This window comes from Panthera uncia (genome assembly GCF_023721935.1).
Source record: "Panthera uncia isolate 11264 chromosome C1 unlocalized genomic scaffold, Puncia_PCG_1.0 HiC_scaffold_4, whole genome shotgun sequence".
Taxonomy (NCBI): domain Eukaryota; kingdom Metazoa; phylum Chordata; class Mammalia; order Carnivora; family Felidae; genus Panthera; species Panthera uncia.
This window is the reverse complement of record NW_026057585.1, coordinates 84,925,173-84,945,964: the sequence shown is the minus strand read 5'-3', so window position 1 is coordinate 84,945,964 and position 20,792 is coordinate 84,925,173. Positions and strand designations below refer to the sequence as shown.

The 20,792-nt window shown below is 50.1% G+C and overlaps 2 protein-coding genes across 3 annotated transcripts; both read right to left on the bottom strand.

Annotated features, from left to right (window-relative positions):
* Positions 1-1,032: 1,032 nt before the first annotated feature.
* GPN2 (GPN-loop GTPase 2) lies at positions 1,033-12,102 on the bottom strand. Of its 2 annotated transcripts, XM_049617710.1 has the most exons (5): positions 11,520-12,100; positions 10,786-10,942; positions 8,330-8,490; positions 7,194-7,324; positions 1,033-3,477 (listed from the first exon to the last, which is right to left on the bottom strand). In XM_049617710.1, the coding sequence occupies exons 1-5, from the start codon at positions 11,928-11,930 to the stop codon at positions 3,405-3,407; spliced, it is 933 nt and encodes a 310-aa protein (XP_049473667.1). In that variant the 5' UTR covers positions 11,931-12,100; the 3' UTR covers positions 1,033-3,404. The 2 variants fall into 2 exon arrangements, with proteins under 2 accessions (XP_049473667.1, XP_049473666.1); XM_049617709.1 differs by lacking the exon at positions 1,033-3,477 and having other exon boundaries at positions 3,493-7,324; positions 11,520-12,102.
* Positions 12,103-12,282: 180 nt separating this feature from the next.
* Positions 12,283-19,721, bottom strand: GPATCH3 (G-patch domain containing 3). The gene is made up of 7 exons (XM_049617700.1): positions 19,160-19,721; positions 17,408-17,832; positions 15,439-15,613; positions 14,736-14,795; positions 13,781-13,902; positions 13,532-13,659; positions 12,283-13,025 (listed from the first exon to the last, which is right to left on the bottom strand). The coding sequence occupies exons 1-7, from the start codon at positions 19,593-19,595 to the stop codon at positions 12,809-12,811; spliced, it is 1,563 nt and encodes a 520-aa protein (XP_049473657.1). The 5' UTR covers positions 19,596-19,721; the 3' UTR covers positions 12,283-12,808.
* Between the last annotated feature and the right edge of the window lie 1,071 nt (positions 19,722-20,792).

Genomic DNA, 20,792 nt, shown 5'->3' with positions numbered 1-20,792 from the left:
AAGGTTTTGGATGGGGAAACAAAATTAAAACTTTGCGATGTAGTCTAGTCTGGAGCATTTTTACCAATATTCGTATTTTCTCACCTCGTCTGGGTTCCAAATCCCCAGCCCATCCCCTCATAGCTCCTCAGTCTTAGGCCACCTGGACATCTGGGGCTGTCTGAAGTTGGCTCCTTGGCTGGAAATGAAGGACACGATGAGTTGACACAAGGGGTTGATAATAAGGTGTAGGGCTTTCCCCTCCCCTCAGCAGGCCTGATTTCATCAAAGTGTGCACTAATCTGGGACTCTTCCTTCTTCCTAGAGCTGGGATGGGTCTGCCATCACTCCCCTCCCCTCTCAGGAGCCCTGGGAAAGGAGAGAGAATCTCTTAAGACAGAACTTCCCACAGACTCTAATGGGATCAGGCTTCCTATTCTCAGCCAACTGTGGGTGAGCATCTTGCTAATTCAGAAACAGCTGAGAGCAGACTGGCTGTGCTTCAGCTCTGTGGGTTTTAGGGCATCACGTTCACTCCTAAGCCTCTTTATCTGGGCTGGAAGCCTTTCCAATTAGCTGTGGCCTCTGCTAAGTTCCAAACAGTATCTTCCCCAATTTTGGGGGCGGGGCGGGGGGAGTCCTCACTTCAAAGCCAGGAAATGCATATATCCTAATGTCAGTGGTTAGCCGAGAAGACCGGGAAGGTCCCTTCTAAGGCACTCAGAGATGGTTTCCTCCCTCCAGGAGTTGTTCATGATTGCCAAGTGAGGTCTGGAAGTGAGAAGAGCACTTTCAGACAGTGTCTGTGAGAGGCAAGGTGCCACTGTTCTGGAAGGCATTTTGGCAATATGAATCCAGAACCTGGGAAATATCAGCTGTTTCATCTCTAGGATCTCTCCAGAAGTTAAAAATCAGAGGCTCAAAGATTTGAGTACGAAAATATAATCGCGGTACAATTTACAACAGCAAACAATTGGTAATGACTTAGGGAGTCTGGACCATGGGAGTCTGGACAGGTAAACAATGTCATAGCCTTACCATGGAATATTATGTAGACGTTAAAAAGGTCTCTATATTTTTAACTGGATGAAATAAGTGTTGACTAGAAAACGCAGGTTACAGAGCAAGTATAACATATTCCACTCGTACAAATGCTCTAGCTACCCCTCTCCATGTATAGAAAAGACTGAGAAACACAAAATATATTTATACATTTGAATATAAAACTTATTGCAGATTACAAAGATTTTTTTATTATTTGTATGTTATGGGATCATGGGTGACTTATTTTCTTTTCATTTTCCAACTCCTCCCCACCATGGCAGGGGAACAGAAAATCATCTTGCCATCAGTAGGTGAACGGAGCTACATTCCCTGGAGGAGGAAATACCCTTGCTATCACACCAAGGCCTGAAAATTAACTGTGGGTTGACTTCCACCTTTCTCCACTCCGTGACTGCAGAGAATAAATGCTCAGAGTGCTTGGATGCAAGGCCATAAAGTTCAAATGACACCTTCCTTCCAGCTGGTTTGCTTTGGTAAGAGCCAGGGTGACGGGGCAAGCAGCAGAACCCCTGACCACAGCTGCTGGTCCTATGTTCCAAAACAGGATCCACCCTCACACCCTACCTGATGAGGGATTTGTCCAGCAACCTGGGCGTCAGGATTCCTGGGCTCCGGGCCCCACAAGTGACTCACAGGCATCCCCAGGCTGCGCCTCCTGGCCTCAGTTTCCCTGGCTTGCTGTTGATCCTCCCCACCTACTGTAGGGTGTTAATAGGGGTACGGTGCTTTGAACTTCTCAGATGAAAGAGGCTGGGGAAGCAGCACCTAGTAATTACCCCCCATTCGGCCAGGCGTGGGAGCAGAGGTCGGCTGCTTTCATACTCTCCCAGCTAGAGAAGCCTCCTCACAGCCCCTCACTCTTCTGCCTTCTGCTCTGACTCCTCCAATTGGGAAGCAAAGCTCCGTCACCCCCGTCTCAATGCCACTTCGGAACAGATTTTCCTAAGCTGAATTCTCCAACTGCCCAAACCCCCAGTGACCTATCTTCCCCTTGATTTATGAGTCAGTAATACTCTACAGGTGTTTAAATTCTTCCCCCTGATTGGCCACAAATCCTGTGGGAGAAGGGCCGTGACTTTTCACCATTAAGAAGTCGGCAAAGGGGCGCCTGGGTGGCTAAGTTTGTCAAGAGTCCGACTCTAGATTTCGGCTCAGGTCATGAATTCACAGTTCGTGAGTCCGAGCCCCACATCAGGCTCTCTGTGCTGGCAGTGTGAAGCCTGTTGGAAATCCCTCTCCCTCTCTCTGGCCCTCTCCGCATGCTCTCTTTCTCTTTCAAAGTAAACAAATAAACAAGAAAAGAAAAGAAAGAAAAAAAAGAAAAGAAAAGAAAAGAAAAGAAAAGAAAGAAAAGAAAGAAAGAAAAAGAAAAGAAGTCAGCAAAGTGGACAATGAGACAGCCAGGCTGACCCAAGTTCAAACTCATCTGTTTCCTCACTGTAAAATGGGGCTTCCTAATATTCCATCTTGTCTAGGTCTCCGGGAATGGCTGTGAGAGCCACAGGAGAACCATGTGTGTGGAAGCACTTTGTAAAAGGCCGAGCCCTTCTCACATGTTAACAGGACCAAGTGTCTGCAAATGAGACTTCTGGCACAGTTGCCATCGGTCCCCTGCTGCCTCTGGGCTGTGACTGCTAAGCCTGGACTGCCACCTATTGGTTGAAAATATGAATTACACTCAACCAGTTGCAGGAAGAACCAAAGGAAGCAAACCCCATTATTTCCAACCTCAAGCCACACTCCTTATGAGGTCATGCTGTATACTTAATATTTTTCTTTAAACAACTCACTTTTTGCAATTTCAAAGTAAACTTTTAATGACCAGTATAAATGGAAAACTAGTTAACCCTTGCCCCAAAGGAATAAAACCATAAAATAAATACCATGAAAACAAAACACTCAGATCTGCTAGGAAGCATCACCTGTGGAAACTCAGGCACCGGGCTCACTGCTACGACTGCGAATTTACAAAACCGCACCACCGGAGACTGAGTGTTAGTTCTAGCACAGTCCTGTGCTTGGACGGGAACGATGTCCTGTATGAAGAAATAGGCCTCTTCTAAGGGAAGGTCCCGTTCCCTTGTTCTGCCCCAACTCTCTGGACCTAGACGGTTGAGGAAAGCTTGGAGGTACAAAGAGGAGAAAGTAAACTCTTGTGTTTGTAGCACATCCCATCGTAGCCCGAGTGGGGCCGGTGCTGAATTCCTGGCAACAGCAACCACTGAGGGTGCAGCGAGTGCTCTGCCCGGCTGGGGAGACTGCTCTCGATCTGAGTCGGCAGGGCTGTCCGTGGTCATTGGCGGCTGCCGCTTTCTCCAATGCTGGGTTCTGCTTCTTGCTCTGCAGGGCCCAGCTCGCTGCTACAGCTGCATGGTTTCCTGCTCCACCGACTGGTCTGAGGATGCCAGGTACTTCTCCTGGAGGCCCAGGGTGCTGAGGGAGGGCGTGTCAAGGATGCTGGCACAGGCAAGGGTGGGGAACTGGTCTGGGCAGGATCCGACCTCTACTGATGCCTCGCGATAGCCACGTCTGGCGGATTCTGCTCCCACCCCTCTCCCTTTCTCACCGTTATAGCTCCAGGCAATAGGCACCCACTGGGTCTGAGAGGCCCCTCAAAACACCCAGACCCCAGCCCCTGGGTGGCTCAGTCGGCTGAGTGTCCGACTTCGCTTCAGGTCATAATCTCACAGTTCGTGAGTTCAAGCCCCACGTCGGGCTCTGTGCTGTCAGCAAAGAGCCCACTTCGGGTCCTCTGTCCCCTTCCCTCTGCCCCTCCCCTACCTCTGCACATGATTCCTCTCTCTCAAAAATACACAAACATTAAACAAACAAACAATCCAGACCCAAATGCTTCTGTATTCGCCTCTTCCCCACATTGCTGAGGATCAAAGGACCAGACGGCACTAACCCTGCAGCTATGTTAGGTCACGTGCTCTGGAGCCAGACCACTGGGGGTTTAAATCCTGAGTTTGCCACATCCTTTTTTCTCGTCTGTAAGATAGAGTTGTGAGGCTCAAAGAAGACAATACAAAGTGCCTACTATGGCACCTAGTACACAGCAGGTGCTAAGTGTTTCCGACCTCTCTTCTGCCACGGGAGGGAACTCAGGGGAGCTCAAAGATAACAACTAACTTCTGCTTGCGCTATCCGGTGCCTTCTACCTCTCTCTTTCTACCTCTCTGGGACAGCAGGGACATGGAGTGGGAAGGATGCCAATCAGACTCACGGAGGAAAAGACTGTGATACTGCTGAGTGAGCCCCGTGAGGCTGGCCGGCCTGAGGCCTGGGTGTGGGTCTGAGGAGGAGATGGCAGTTAGACACGGAAGGATGGCCACCGTGGCTGTTCTACTAGGTGACTCCAGTGAGGTTCGCCTAGTAGAAACTGAGGTTCCACAACCAGGGAGACTGAGGTTTGAACTGTCCTTCCAGCACATCCTGGGAGAAGGACCTTGGACCTGTCACTCTCACAGCCCCAACTGCCTCATCTATACGAAGGGACTGAAGGGCGCCTGGGTGGCTCAGCGTCCGACTCTTGGTTTCGGCTCAGCTCATGATCTCACAGTTCTTGAGTTCAAGCCCTGCATCAGTCTCTGCGCGGACAGTGCAGATACCTGGGATACTCTCTCTCTCAAAATAAATGAACTTGAGGAAAAAAAAAAAAAAGGGACCGAATGAGGATTAAATGAGATTTTGCCAGTAGAGTACGTAGTTCGCTAAATGATGTTCAGGGTACGGACTTTCTTTCTCATCTCTTAGGGATCCATCCACCAAAATCCACCGCACCCCTACTCAAGCAGACTCTGAACCTGTGCCCCTTCCCCCTCTCTTTTTCTCAAGAAATAATGCCTTGTTCCTGTGCAAGTCGCCCCGAGAATCACTCAGGATGAGTGGAGTCCATCTTCCTTGACATGAAATAACCTCAAACTTGCATTTGGACTCCACCTGGAGTCCACGTTCCTGGGCAGGGCACATGGAACCCTGCATCTATTTGACCATCTGTCTGGCCCTATCACTGCTCTTCAGCCAAAGCCCTGTCCTGCCCACGAGTCGTGCTATTCTACTTGCAACTCCCCAGACGTGCCTTGACCTTGAACCGCCATGCCTTTGTATATACTACTCTCTTTGCTTTGAATTCCCTTTTCCTCTTAATCAGCCTGGTTAACCCTCACTTTAAGATAACACAATTCCAGCGCCACTGCCTTGGTGAAGCTTCCTTGACCCACATGCTCCTCAGGAGAGCTGATGTTTCCCTTCTTTATACCAATCCTTAGTTATCTTTTTATAAAAATGTTTATTTATTTTGAGTGCACTCTTGAGCGTGCTGGGGGGAGGGACAAAGGGAGAGGGAGCGAGAGAATCCTAAGCAGGCTGTGTGCTGGCAGCACAGAGCCTGATGCGGGACTCGATCCCATGAATCGTGAGACCATGACCTGAGCTGAAACCAAGAGGCAGACGCTCAATTGACTGAGCCACCCAGGTGCCCCAATCCTTAACTGTCTTAGATGTGGAGTGAAGTTGAACCTTATGAGGATTAGGGTAGGGGGCAGAATCTAAAATCAGCACAAATAGGGGCGCCTGGGTGGCTCAGTCAGTTAAGGGTCCCAACTCTCAATTTCAGCTCAGGTGATATCTTACGGTTCAAGATATCGAACTGAGCTCGGAGCCTGCTTAGGATTCTCTCTCTCTCCTCTCTCTCTGCTCCTCCCCCCCCCCACTCTCTCTCTCTCAAAATAAATAAACGCAAAAAAATTTTTTTAATAAAAAATAAAAATAAATAAAATCAGCACAAATGCATACGGTTAAAAATACCTTTGAAAATCCCTTAAATCATCTATCAAAAAGTGTACCGTTTTACAAACAGAACCTTGCATAACACGTACGGATGCATAAAGTAACTAACGCACAGCGTACAAAAAAATTCAGGACTACCGAAACTGCCCCTTCACATGTTTGCTGAGCACCTGCAGTTGAACTTGCCCACATTAACTGCAAGTGTGAGGTAGCAGCTCAACCCCTTCAGCAAGCACTGCGCGCTCTACCGCCATCATTTTATTTACAACCTGTCTGGTTCCCTGCGAGCTTGGTTTCCCACGTGTGGCAGGGCCGGACACAGATCAGAAGGTACTGGCTGGAATGATCTTCCTCCATACCAAGGGCTCTGGAGCCCCCCTGGTCTCCAGCATGCTGTGTAAGTGTCAAATGTCTGAAACCATCCTAGTGGGCCTGCGCTTCCTGTCCTGCCTCACCCGCGGCCTCAGTGACCTGAGGGACACCTGCACGTGACCTTAGCTCCATCCCACTGGTCACGAATCCAGCTCCAGTTCTGGAGGTCTAGCTGACAGCTCTGGCTGTCGCACGGTCCCCTCAAACACAGCACATCTGCCAGCGTCCATCCCTCCCATCCAGGTGATAACCCTGTCCTCTTCCCTTCCTTTTCTTGCCTCAGTGACCAACAGAACTGCCCACACGTACCGCTGTATTAGCCAGAAACCTGGGAGTCTCACTTCTGGTCCACCTCCATCTATTCCCATAACCACCCAGTCACCAACGCTGGTAGCCCACCTCCTTTTATCCACTCTGTACCCTTCTTTCCGTTCTTACTACTAACGTTTCATCTCTTTCCATCTACAGACTGTAAACACTCTTGTGCCTCCGCTCACATCCCTTAAACGCAATTTCTGCACTCGGAGGGCTTTTAAATAACGTACACCTGACCATGTCACACCCTGCACAACCAGGCTATGCTGGTTCCCACCGCCCACCCACAAGCGGAAGTCCACACGCCTCAGCAGGGCATGCAAGCCCCCCACCGTCAGCCCTGCCTACTACCCCTGCACCCCTACACCCCCGTTCCCTTTCACAGTCAGGACAAGAAGCAAACTGAACCCCTTGCATCTCTCCCAAACGACCAATGCCTTTTCATTTCTTTGCATCCGTATTTGCTGCTCCTTCTGATCAGTATCCTCCTTTGTCCTCAGGTACAACCAACACTGAAGCCATCTAAGGGACCAGTCTTTGCACCTGAGAGACAGTCACCAAGGAGCCCAACTGGTCAGCAAGAGATCAGTCATCTACAAGGGGAGATGTGGCCACTCCTGAGCCTCATGTCCCCCCTTGGCTGTGGCCTAGAGGCTAGAGAGCAAGGATACGTGGAGAAGTGGAAATCAGCTCCCACTGCAGCAGACATCATGGCCTCCAGGCTTCGCTGCTCTTGGACCCCGAAGCAGTAGCCATTGGCTTTATCCACAGCCTGTAGGACCCGCTGGACACTCTCCTTGTCCTGGGTGGGGAGGAGAGAAACAGCCTTGTGAGTGAAACAGAGGTGTGTGGAACTGAGGACATTTCAAAGTGCCCGCAGCCTCCAAACATCCCTTTCAACCTTGCCTCATGCAGCTTCTGTGCCTGGAGTAGTTCCACTTGTCCCCAGAGGCCTGGCTACATCCCATCTCTCCTGACCACCAACCCACCCAAATCAGAACAGATAAGCTCCTCTATGCACACCCAAAGTCCCCTGGGTCTATCCTACAGCTCTGATTAGAGCTTACTTTTGACAAGTTATTAACTCATCTGCCTCTCCTATTTGACTGTGTGCCCCATGAGGTCAAGGACTTTTCTGTGGAGGTATCCTCAGTGCCTGGCACAGTACTTAGCTAACTTAGGCACCCAATAAATCTGCATATAATCTACTTGCTCATTCACATAAAAGTAATAAGACCAGTCCATACATCACATGATGGGAAGGAAAGATCAAAATAATGCACGTACAAGTCCTTAGCATAATGCCTAGTACAGAAAGCCTTCAATAAGTGGTAGTTGTTAGGATTAATATTGTGGAGTTCACTTTCTCATTTCAGAGGAGAAAAGCATGGCATTAAACAGGGAAGAGATAAGTTTGCTCAAGTCCATGCACAGGGGTTGGGTACTACTTTGCAAAGTCAACACATAGTTGCCCATCCTAAATGAGGTCGAGAGACCTATCTTTAGCTTTGGTCAAGTCCCTTGATGGTGACTTTCTGATATCACCCATTTTCACATGGATGAGGGAACATGTGTAGAGAAAACCCAGCAATACAGAATAGACAGGGCCAAAGTCTGGTCTATTCTCTTTATTGGAATCCTGCCCATGACAGCCACTGGTCCTAAAACCAAGAGGACTGAATGATAGTTGGACCCAGGACAAAGACCACTGTTTGGGCCTTCCGAGCCTCCTGTACCCTTGCTTGGTGAAGTTCCAGGCACTGTCAGAGCCTACAGGCAAGGGAAGAGGCCTCTTAGTCCCTAGTACCTGAATGTTGAGAGGGATGAAGGAGACCAGACTGTAGTCTTCAATGAGCTGCACCAGTTTCTCATTGAGCTGACGGTAGTGGCGGAAGAAAGGGTCAGAAGCCAGGTGGTCGAGCAGGTAGGAGAGGTCCAGGACCTCTGTGTAGTAGTCCAGGTTGAAGGCTAAGGAGAGAAACTGGTGTTCAGGAGCAATTGGCATCAGGGTAAAAGACCCAAGGACAGGAACCACATTTCCTTTCCTTCTTCCTTTTGTCTTCGTTCCCTCATTCGTTCATTCAACAAATATTTGTCGAGGAAGTGAAATGAAGTTACTAAGAAAAAAATACTTGGTTTTACCCATTGGTTCTGCCACGTAGTAGCTATACAGGACTGCTGTGAGGACTAAATGCTATAAATCCCAATGTCTGGTACAGAGAAGCACTTGCTCAATGGTAACAAATAACGGTATCGAATGTGTACCAAGAACAGCGCTGGGTCCGTGCCACATGGAGCTCACAGTCAGGTAGTAGCCCCAGGACCCAGCACACGCACTATAAGGATTGTAGCAGGGTGCCTCTTGGATAAATCACTTTCCCTTCTGGGCCAGTTCCTTCTTAATGTAAAATGAGGACATCAGACTAGATGACTCGGAGTTCTATGAATACAAACTTCCTCTAAGAAAAGGAAACTGGGCCTCCCTGCACGGTCCATTTCTGCCAAAAAACTCAAGTCAGTTGGGCTACTCTATTGGTCTGGCCCACAATGAGCTAAGGCAATCAGGCTGTTGGAGACTGATTGACCCACTCCCTGCATTCTGGCTCCTGTGTTCTAATCAGAAACTGACATCCCTCTGCCTGCAAGGAATAATGTTCCGGGCATTCCAACAAACTTCTTGGATTGCCTGATAGGTACATTTCTCCCCAGGAATTAAGCAGTTTGAGCCAGGTGCATGTGGGTTTAGATTTCATCTCAGCTAACACATCAGCTATGTGATTGACCTTGGGCTATTCATGTAATGTCTCTGGGCCTCAATGGCCTCATCTGGTTTGCACAACAGTCTTTTGTAAGGATGACTGGCCAGAGTCAGAGCTAGAAAGGTCAGGGATCACCATGTAGCCATCTGGGGCCATGAAAGGCGAGGAGAGGGGCTCAGGAAGACTGCAAATCTGGGCACTGATAAAATAGGGCTTCTGGGCTTAACAAGAGATGGACCAGGACTCTGAGCTGAGGCGGCCCCTCCAAGGTGCTGACATCCCTCCATGTCCTGACTGAGAGCCAGTAGGCCTCCCTGGACAATGCCCTGACACTTTATGACCCCATGATCCCAACAACCTTTCTTCCTGTTCCCTGCTGGTCATTTCAGTTTTTGTTCTCTAGGTTCCTTTGTGCCTGGAGATGCTATTTAGGGAGCTGATGCCCCCAGCTCAGGAGAGCACTAATTGTGCAGGAAAAAAATGCTGGCCATGAGGCCCCTAGGCAACTCTCCTGCCTTGTGCCAGCCTGCTTCTCCCTCAATCTTTCCCACCCTGACAAAGGTGCCTCTATTTGTCCACTGGCTCAGTTGGAAACCTGACAGCTAGCCTTAAAAAAAAAAAAAAATTATTTACTTATTTATTTTTAGACAGAGCATATGTGAGTAGGGAAGATGGGGCAGAGGGAAAGAGAAAATCCCAAGCAGGCTCCATGCTCAGGGCGGAGCCTGATGAAAGGCTCCATCCCATGACCCCGGGATCGTGACCTGAGCCGAAATCAAGAGTCGGACACTTAACCAACTGAGCCACCCAGGCACCCCTGAAGTCATCCTTAATTCCTCAGTCTCCACATCCAACCCACCAAGAGACCCTGTTTCTTGAGTAAGTTCTGGATCGATCCATTTCTCTCCATTCCCACCACCACTGCTTAGGCTGCTGCAAAAAACCTCCTCAACATCTCTGTTTGCATTCTTGCTCATTCTCATTCGTTCTCCACAAAACAGCCAAAATGATGTTCTTAATTCGTGCTATCTCCTTGCCTAATATTCATCACTGGCTTTCCCCAGTGTTTCAACAGTACAGGTTCTAGCCCTGGCCCCCCTCTCTGACCTCATTTCCTACCACCCTTCCCCTATTGCTACCTCAACTACTCTGGGCTTCCTCCCCTCCCCCCACTGTTTCTTTAAACACAAAAAAACTCCTTCCCTAAGGGCCTTTCCTCCTACTGGTCCCTCTGCCTAGAACAGTTCAGCCTTGGCTGGCTCCTTCTCACCATTCAGATCTCATCCTCAAATAGCGCTGCTCATTCAACTCACTCCCAACCATTCACTTTAATTCCTTTGCAGCGTACATATCACCATCTATAGCTCTCTTGTCCCCCAAATCTAGAACAATATCTAGCATACAGAGTGCACAAAATAAACAGGAGTCAGGACCTGGAGGCAGCTCCCTGCAGCTGAGATGTTTCATTCCCTACTCCTTGGCTGCCCAGAACAGGAGCTCTCACCCAACTTCCCATAGTGCTCAATGAGGTCCATCTTGGAGAGCAGGTTGACATGGGGCAGCTCCACATGTAGCATCGTGGCCAGAGAAGTACACAGTACCGAAATGAACTTGGCCGGGTCTGTGCAGTAATGAGAATCCACCAGGTGGACAGCAGTCAGCTGGAAGGAGAGGAAGAGACGGGGTGAGTGGCCTGGGAAGGCAGGAAACATCGGGGCCTACGTCTTTCTCAAGAGACTGAGGACTTCTGAGGACAGAGTACAAGCCTTCCCCATTAGTTTCCTCCTGCTTCTGCTCCATTCTAATAGCTACACTCATTTCCTTCTGCCAGGAGATATGGGGCATTACTCCTTACAAGATGCCTTGCACCACGTCTCCCAGTGGGCAACTAGTTCCATTCTGACTACATCTGACTCTATTTCATTTACTTTTGCCCACCAAGTCACAACAGCAATCACCATGCCACTTTCTACATAACCCTTTCCATACTTCTAACAACCCCAAATTGGGTGCTAGTACATCCATTGTGCAGATGAGAAAACTGAGGTTCAGAGAGAGAAACTGACTTACCCAGGACCACACAGCGAGTCAGTGGCAGAGCCTGAATTCGAACTCACACCAGTTTTACTCCAAAGCGACTCGGCCCCTACCTCGCTGTGTGACATGGGGGCGTGGCATCTGTCCTCCCTGTCTCAGTTCCTCCATCTGCAAAAGAAGCCTGCTCGACCCAAGACGCACCCTGAGGTCCCAATGCGCCATCTGGGAGAAGATGCTACGCAGAGCGCCGTGGTGCGTGCAGAGCTCCACCTGGCCTGGGCAGTCGAAGAGGAAGTAGTGGCCGCGTAGGGGATCTAGCTTGGCACGCAGCCAGTCCAGGTTGGCCTCCAGGTACTCCATGCAGTAGAGCAGGCCGCCGTTGGGCCCCAGCCGCAGCGCGTCCATCACGTCGCCCAGCCCCACCAGCTCGCCCACGTCCACAGCGCACTCGTACGGCAGCCCCTCGTTGGCCGGGTCCAGGTTCACCACCGCCACGCGCCGGCCCAGCGCGCGCAGGAACTCACTCATGCCCAGGCAGTACGTGGTCTTCCCTGAACCAGGCGGGCCGATCACCGCCTGCCCAAAGGCCGTGGTCGGGGCGGCCCCCGCCATAGGCTGCACGCAGCCCCGTGCGGAGCAAGTAGCTCGGCTGAGACACAAGCCGAAGGCTACGGGATCCCCGACGTACACTTCGGCCCCGGGGTAGCCGAAGGAGGAACCGCAGACACCCGCGCAGTGTAAGGGGACCAGCGCCCGACTTCCGGATGACGTCGGAAACGACGGGAGCCCCGAGAGGAAGTCCCGCCCCCAGGATGACGGCGCGGCTTGACGCCTAGGGGCGTGGCGACACGGAGCGTTTCCCCTCCGGGTTTGGGCTCCGCTAGCGGGTTTGGGGTGGTGGGGGGGAACTCTAGCCCAGATTTTCCCGACCTTCCCCCGGCCCAAATTGGAAGATACAGAGAAATCTGGTAGTAAACTTCTTTATTCTCCCGTTAGGTCACAGACCCGGGCCACCTTCCCGCGACCTTTCCGTTGTCTGCTCCCAGCCAGTCACGGGTGGAGGCGATGGAGGGCCCGCCCCAAGATCGTCCCTTCCCAAGCACCGCGGGTCCTCTCCTCTTCCAGGCCCGTTTCCCCCTCTTTCTGACCTTTACAGTGAACCCCCCGCTCAGCGAAGGTTGTGCTGACAACTTCAGTCAATCCAACTGTTCAAGGTACTGGAGGAGGCAACATGGGCAAGCCCAAACAGGGACTGGGGTTAGGAGACCACTGAGGTCATTCAGCCCTAATATTAAAAGAGGATAGGGGGCTTTTGGTAAAAATGTCCTTGAGGTAGAGCGCCAGAAGGCAAGTTCAGAACAGAACACTGTGAACAAGCTGCGCAGATTATTGGTCCCAGAGTTCTTTCGGCTGTGGTGGGACATAAGGCCAAGGCAGAGGGCTGCCACCGGTGTGCAGTTATGAGTGATACTAAGGAAGGCCCGAACCTGTCACTCATGCTCTGAGGGGTTGTCCAAGGCACAGCTGGAACTCCTCACAAATGCCACGTCTGCCCGAAACTTCATGCTGGTGGGTGGCTGGCGTCGGAGCAGTGACTCCCCTTGGTCTTGGGGTAGGGGCTCATCATAGATGGTGGAGATGAGCCCCAAGCCAGTTCCACGGGGTCTCTTCAGTTGCCCAAATGGCTGTAGCTTCTCTCCGTGGTACCTGCATTAAAAAGGGCTCAACTGAGAGGCCTGCTCTCAAACTCCAATAAAGGGTTGGGAAAAGACAGAGAAGTAGCTACTGCACGTCTGGTTTGTCCCACAGATCGAGCCTTTAAATTTGGATCTTTGCTCTTCAGTCCTCTTATCTCTCCATCGACAGTGCCAGCAACCAGAGGTCTCACATATTGCCTTCATTTTAAATAATACATAGAGTTTAGAACAAACGGTCACCATTCTGTGACTTGCAGGCACTCCCTAACAGCAATCAAGTCCAAACTCCTCAGACCAGGGGGCATGACTTCCACAGGAGATCAGTGATCCTATCAAGCCTTAGAGCTTGGTCTAAAAAATTAATAGTGCCAGACCTACCTTTTCCTTCTAATTCTGCTTTGAAGCTCAACCCTAGGAGTCTCCAATACCCTTCCAAAACCAGAGGGAAGGGGGGAAACCAGGGTACAGATGGAAGCCTAGCTTGGGCCCCCAGGAAAGTCTCTTGGCCATACTCACCCCAATCCACGCTTGCATCTAGGGTGCTGGCCATCACTATCCAGGGCCTCAGGCACCCCTGAACACCGGCTGCCCAGACCCTTGCCCTCAGCCCAGCCCTGCTGCTCCATCACCTTCCGTCCAATGCCCTGTGGAGGGAATGGCAAAGACTCAAGAGATGGGGCTGCGGGGCAGGGGGGTGGGGGTGGCAGAAAGAATGGAGATAGAGAAGGAAAAGAGAGGGGTCGATGGGCTAGACACAGTGCTTACCTTGGTGTGGCGCTCAAAGGTGCCCACTTGGCATTTGATCACAGAGCCATCCTCCTGGCCATCACGGAGTCTCCGTTCCAGACGCATTTGGACAGAGTCTCGGGCATCCTTGTCTCCACCATCTGAGGAAGCAGAGCTCAGTTTGTAGAAGGGTCTCTCTCAGCAGAAAGGGGGCAAATCAGGTTTCTAGGACCTCCTCACAAGATTTGCATATTCATCTAAAGATGAATGGTGTTTTATTACTTTACTATGATCTCTCTCATTAGACTGGAGGCTCACCAAAAGTAGGAACCCTGGCTTTCCTATCTTACAGATGAGGAAACTGGTACAGAAAAGTCACCGAGCCATGAGATGAGAAACAGAATTAGAACTCAGGTCTTCTCCTCCTACCCCAACCTCTCCCAGGTCATTTTTGACTCCAGAGTCTAAATTCTCTCTTTTTTTAAAAATCTTTGTTGTTGTTTATTTTTGAGAGAGAGATTGAGAGAGCGAGTGGGGAGGGGCAGAGAGAGGGAGACAAAGAATCCAAAGAGGGCTCCACACTGACAGCAGAGAGCCCCATGTGGGGCTTGGAACTCACAAACCACAAGATCACAACCTGAGCCAAAGTCAGACACTTAACCAACTGAGCCACCCAGGCACCCCTCCAGAATCTAAATTCTCAACCAGAGCCTGAACACCTCAACCTCCCATTCTACCAGGGTCTGCCCATCAGAACCAGAGCCTCCTGAGGGCTGACCCCACATGTCCTGCCTCTACAAAGGAAAAGGGCTCTGCCCACAACCAGCACTTAATGCACACAACTAGGGATGATTTAAGAGAGGAACGCTCTCAGTGGGCTACCCCAGGGGAACTGGTCCTGTCTTGGCCTCTGCTAATCAAGCCCTAGTAGAGAGTCCTTGCAAGGTCAGGGCACCCGTTCCACCTCCCCATACTGTAATCCCTGGCCCAGTACCTCTGTCGTAGTATACACTCATGTCCACATCCCAGTCATCGGCTGTCTGTTCATCAAAGTCTGCAAATAAAAAGCATCAAAGAGAGTAAGGATTCACAGTTCTGTTGAGAGTTAAATCTAGACTTAGACATATGTTCTAGAACTTGGGGCTCTTTTTTTAAATGTTTATTTATTTTGAGAGAGAGCAAGAGTGCACACGAGTGGGGCAGAGAGGTGGGGGGAGAGGGGGAGACAGAGAGAGAAAGAGAAAGAGAGGGAGAGGGAGAGGGAGGGAGGGAGGGAGGGGGAGGGAGAGGGAGAGGGAGAGAGAGAGAGAGAGAGAGAATATATCCCAAGCAGGCACCACACTGACACAGGGCTCGATCCCACGAAATATGAGATCACGACCTGAGCTGAAATCAAGAATCAGATGCTCAACCGACTGAGCCACTCAGGTACCCTTAGAACTTGGGGCTTTTGGTTATATTTTAAAATATCTCCGCTGGGGGGCATTCAGAATTTGCAGGGGCGGAGGGCATTTTTTCCTCATTCCACTAATCTGCCACCCTCAAAAAGGATGACCGGCCTCTCATACACAATCAAGGTAAGTCTCTTCTCTAGCCCCAGATTTGGCCTCCTTGCCAGAGAATCCCCATGTGGAATGGAGAGCCCTGAGTGGATGCAGCAGGGATCACTCCTGCCCTTGCCTGGATGCCAGCATTACCTCCTTCCTCCTCCTGCCAGAACTGGGCATCAGTGTAGAATACCAGGCCGGAGCCGCCCTTCTCCCACTTGAGCTCGATTTCCTCCTCAAAGAGCCGCTCAGTGGTACGTTCCTGCCTGGTCACATCTTCATGCAGTGCCTCATGACGCTCCCACTCCTCACCGCGGTCATCGTCCTTGGAGAAGGTGGACAGAGGTGATCTGTCTGTTCAGCATCCTGACCTCATGCCCACAAGGAGGGCAGCTCAGAGCACAGCAGGCTCCATGCCTCCAAATTTCTCTTAGAAGCAACACACATTTGGTCCTTGGAGCCTTGCCCAACACATCCCTCCATCCCGTGTCACAACACTTGGTGCCTTCCCCCAAGCCCAACTCCTCTTATCCCTGTGCTTCTGGCCATGCTGTTCCCCCTGCTGGGACTATCTGCCCTCCTCTCCCACCACTTTCTCTTCACCTGGTGAATCCTCATCCCTCAAGTTCTACAGCCCACGTGAAGCCCCCACACTGAGGCCACAGCACTCTCGCTCATCTCCAAACTCCTCAGTTTGGAGGTAATCGGTACACGCTGTTTAGGCCTCTATACGTTATGTCGTAAAGAAAAAAGGGACAATAAGTAATACCTATTGTCTACTGTGCGTCAGGCCCTTCTCATAACTTAGCTCCTTTAATCACCCCAACAGCCCTGCGAGGTTGAGTACCATCATTCCCATTCTACTGATGAGGAAACCTGGGTCCAGAGGAATAAGGTGATTTGCCCAAGATAGTACATGGAGAGTGGCAGAGCCAGCATTCAAACCCACGTGGCTACACCATACAGCCTTTCCAGATGCTGCTACTTTTTTCTTTTCAGGCAGTATTAAGGCTCTTCCAGGGCAGGAAATGGATCTTGGAGTGTCTCTGGAATCCTGCGCTAGCCTATGTGTACAACTGCTTGCCTAGACTTGCAGAATGATAGGATGACTCCTGGCTTGAAATCTTGGGGGCTCCTGTCCTAGTTAAACTCCAAGAAGCCTCAGGAATCACTGCTGCAGAGCAGGCGCTGGGAAGAGTCCAGAGAGTACTACACAAAGGATGTAGTACAGATGTTGGCAGCTCTGGGCTGGCGGTTGGAAGACACAGATGAATTATTGTTTTACCCAGAGTATGCACACACACAAAGTTTCCCCCCAAAGCACACCTTTCCTAATTTTACTGATGAACACCCAAATCTGGAGAAAGAGGTAGAAGAAATGTCTATCGCACATGATAAAAAATGAGAGTGGAAGCTGGTGTTCAAGCCACAGACTCAAGGTCAGAAAATAGATGTGATTTCTCAGCCACGTAATAAAAGCACACAGAGGTTAGACAAGCAGCAAAGGGGACCAAGTTCACATCCCACATCTGCCTCTAATTCCTTAGATGATTTTACTTCTTGGTGGGTACATTTTCATCTATGAAGAGAACCCTCCTTATATTCCTTCTAGAGAATGCAAAGAAGGTCCCTTTGAGAATCTTCCGATAAGCTCTGGCCTCTCTCCTCAAAGAAATGCGTATTTGCACATGCAAAGGCAGTTTTATAGTTTTATATTTAATTGCAGGGAGTTCTAACTCTTCGGAATTCTCCTGAGAACCGCCCCACCCCCACCCCACCCCCAGGTTTAATTTTTTTTTTTTTTCTAACGTTTATTTATTTTTGAGACAGAGAGAGACAGAGCATGAATGGGGGAGGGTCACAGAGAGAGGGAGACACAGGATCTGAAGCAGGCTCCAGGCTCTGAGCTGTCAGCACAGAGCCCGACGCGGGGCTCGAACCCACGGACCGTGAGATCATGACCTGAGCCGAAGTCAGACGCTTAACCGACCGAGCCACCCAGGTGCCCCGTCACCACCAGGTTTAGAACTATTGTAATACACAATTGAAGAGTGGTAGTATATTGATGGCCGAGCCTCTCTAAGCTGCCAGCAAAGAAAGGGTAGCTCACTCTACTCACGTCATCTGAGTGTGACTCTTCTTCCTCCTCCTTTTCCCCTTCCTCCTCTGGCTCTCCATAGGAGCTGGCTGGTATGTCCACCAGGCAGCTTCCTTGGGGTATTTCCTCGCCTTCGGCGGTATACACAAGGTCTTCCTGCTCCACTGTCTCTGAGTCCTCATACTTGAAGGGTACGTTGCCATAGCGCCGGGAAGAACCTGTCTTGGGAAACTGGAGCTGCAGCTGGGTGATGATCCGAGGGGGTAGGCGGCAGGCCCGGATCAATTCCAAAAAGACCCGCAGAGGAGTCCCCACATTTCCATTGGGCATCAGCACTGGTGGGTTCAGCTCTGGCAGTTGCCTCAGGTCAGCCAGAGTAAAGGCTTCACTCTGGGCTTTCCGACTCTGCAGCTCCTTGCGGGTTTTGAAAGGAAAGGAGCCGAAACCTTGGAAAGCAGAAGGAAGAATGGCTCTTGAAACCTCGAAGCCTCCAGCAACACTTGGGCCAGAAATTGGCTCAGATCTTTTAGCCTAATGCTGTTCCTCCCTTTCATACTTTTCCAGAGTAACTTCCTCCATTTCCTGACCAGAACCACCTAAAAATTTCATGCCATTTCTCATCACCTCGGCTGAGCACACAAGTTTCTTTTAGATCTGGTTCCTGTCGACTTTTTGATTCTCAACTGCCACCAACCCCCACTCCCTGCGCATCCTCAAACCATGTGCTTCAACCATACCAAACAATTTAACATGCCCTGAAAGTTCCATGGACTTTCACATCTCTGTCTGTGTCTCTGCAAGTGCCATTTACTTTGAACACCGTTCCTTCCCACAAACTCCTGTTTATCTTTCAGATCCAGATGAAAAGCCACATTTCCTGATCCCTCTAGGAGAGCAGTTTCTCCCTCCTCTGTCATCTCACACTTGCTGATACAGAGCATAGGCTCTGGGTCAATATGCCTGGGTTTGTACTGTGACCCTGCCACTTCCTAGCTCTGTAACCTTAGGCATGTAACACACCTTCTGTATCCCTCAGTATCCTTACCTATAAAATGGGTAACAATAGCTCCTACCTTATAGGATTGTTGTGAGGAGTCAATAAGAAAATGAAAGGCTTAGAACAATGCCTAGTAAGCACACAGGAAGTGCTCAGCAAATGTTAACAATTAGAATGCCATCTCTGTGACAGTTACTTTTTTACAGATCTGTTTTCCTCTCTGAATCCTCAGCACAGACTATGTCTGTTTTCTGCACAGCAGCGAGAATCACACTGGGTGAGCACAAAAGCTAGATTTGTCGAATAAATGAATTAGAGAACTCTGCACTGTTCCCTGCCACCCATCAAAGTGACTTCCAGAGCTGTCCAGAGAAAAGAGATTGTCTTTTCATTTGCATCTTGCCAAGAGAGGGCTGGGTAGGAAGCAACAAAAAAATGTAATAAAGACAATAAGTGATTAAGAAGCCTCGTTTCCCTTTTTTCCTTCTGTGTCAGTGCAATATCGACCTCTCAGAGAGAAAAAAAAAAAAAAAAAAGGGTCTCAGAAGAAATGTAATAAACTGGAAAAAGAAGGATCATCCCAATAGGCCTCTTTCCGTACCCTCCCCCCACGACCTCCACCCCTAAACTTAACATGGCGTTGAGCCTGAAGCTCTGTCCGGCAATGACCTAAACTCTTAAAGAGCCTGATAATCAGAGACCTGACTTATCCCCTCATGAAAGGTGTCCCTGTTCCAGGTTCGGTAGGCTTAGTCTATTATCTTTCCCATCCGTACCTGATGCCTCAGTAGGTAGCCGAAGTCTGCGGATGTAACAACGACCCGGCAACCAAGTCCCCTGAGTATCCAGCCACCGGCGGCCGGAGTACATGCGAAGAAGCTGCTGGGCCTGAGCTGTCCCCCGTACCGAGATGACGCAACAGCAGGTGCGGGTTTGGGCGGGAGCAGAGTCCGGAGGGGAAAGAGTGCGGGCATCGGTGACTGAAGTCTGGGCGAGAACCTGGCCGATAGGAGTTGGGGCAGAGTCGGGAGAAGCCTGGGAAGGAGCCCGCTCAGGCCGATGCCGGTAGTGGAAACACAGGAAACCACAGTCGCGCTGTTCTCGGAACTGGCTAAAGTAGTTCCGGAGATGGGCAGAGCGCAGAGCCGAGGGAATGCCGCTCACTATTAAGTAGACTGTGGCCTCCTCCTCCGCCTCGCTGGGCACCGCCATCTTGCGTTGTCACATGATCGGCTGTTTCCAACTCTCGCGAGAATATCGCGGCACCGAGGCCCCCGTGGTGCGATGATGTGTAACTGGTGATTAGTCCGTTGGGTGGTGGTTGAGGAGCTGAGAAGGCGCGGGATTTGGGGTCGGTTTCCCACAGAGAGCAGCCGGCGATGATGAAAACATCACTTGGGAAATGTGTTTACAGATCGCTTTCATAAGACTCTGATGATGATAAAATTAGAAGCCTGAGGGAGGGGCACTTTTTAAGATTTTTAGTTGTTGGGGATTTCCCACACCTAATCTCCGTTTTCTCAGTTTAGAGACATTTTAGTGGTTCATCCATCCACTTCTTCCAAAGCGTATTCATGCACTCCCACACATCTCTAAGAAAGAGATAATCCAACTGAAAAGTGGACTAAACATCCAATTAACAATGAAAGAGCATCAATCGCATTAATTATCAAGGAAATCTAGTGAGACGTACTTAACATCCACCAGATTGGCAAAAAATTTTAAATCCTAGGTACTGGTGATAGTGCAGAGTAACTGGATCTCCCATGCACTGCTGTGGAGTGGAAACTAGTACAACCACTTTGGAAAACAATATGACGTAACCCAGTAGAAGGAAGTGAAGCTACCCATATTCCACTTCTCTGTATATACTTAAATTTTTGCATATGTCCCTGTATTGACAATGTTGAGCTTCACCCAGCGCTGTGATCCTGGAAAACAGTGAAGGTTAAGAAACCCGATCCCACCCTTTTGTGTTCTAGAACACAGCTTACTGCAAAGAAACACGCCTCCTTATATGACTTAGATAAAACTCACGGGTGCTCCCTTGTATACGCATGTATGTCAAGGCCAGCCACAGACTCCAAATTCCAGTTCTTTCCCTTGTAAACGCTTAGATGAACTGCTTGTCCCCACTGATCAATCAGAACAAAATGCTTGTTAACCAAACTTTGGTTAAGCTCCTCTCCTTCCCCCAAGTCCCTGAACTTTGCCTCCCCCACCCACCCACCAAGTGGTGAGCCAGCGCACAACCCCTCCTGAGAATAGGCTGGGTTCAGGGTAAAACATTTTCTGATCTACTGTCTCATCCTGCCACTCCTGGTCACCCCACTTCCTCAGACCCAGTTCTTTCTAGCCCTGTTTACTCCTCCCTATGAATGATCCACTCCTCTTGTCTCAACCTTGAAG

Excerpts from the sequence above, each read along its gene's own strand:
- GPN2 (XM_049617709.1), bottom strand. The coding sequence starts at position 11,930 with ATGGCGGGGGCCGCCCCGACCACGGCCTTTGGGCAGGCGGTGATCGGC. Across the intron at positions 10,943-11,519 it reads TGGCGCATTGGGACCTCAGG|CTGACTGCTGTCCACCTGGT; the intron begins GTGCGTCTTGGG and ends CTCTCCTTCCAG. Across the intron at positions 8,491-10,785 it reads TGAGCACTATGGGAAGTTGG|CCTTCAACCTGGACTACTAC; the intron begins GTGAGAGCTCCT and ends TTCTCTCCTTAG.
- GPATCH3 (XM_049617700.1), bottom strand. The coding sequence starts at position 19,595 with ATGGCGGTGCCCAGCGAGGCGGAGGAGGAGGCCACAGTCTACTTAATA. Across the intron at positions 13,903-14,735 it reads GAGTGTATACTACGACAGAG|ATGGTGGAGACAAGGATGCC; the intron begins GTACTGGGCCAG and ends CTGCTTCCTCAG. Across the intron at positions 13,660-13,780 it reads CCTTTGAGCGCCACACCAAG|GGCATTGGACGGAAGGTGAT; the intron begins GTAAGCACTGTG and ends TTCCCTCCACAG.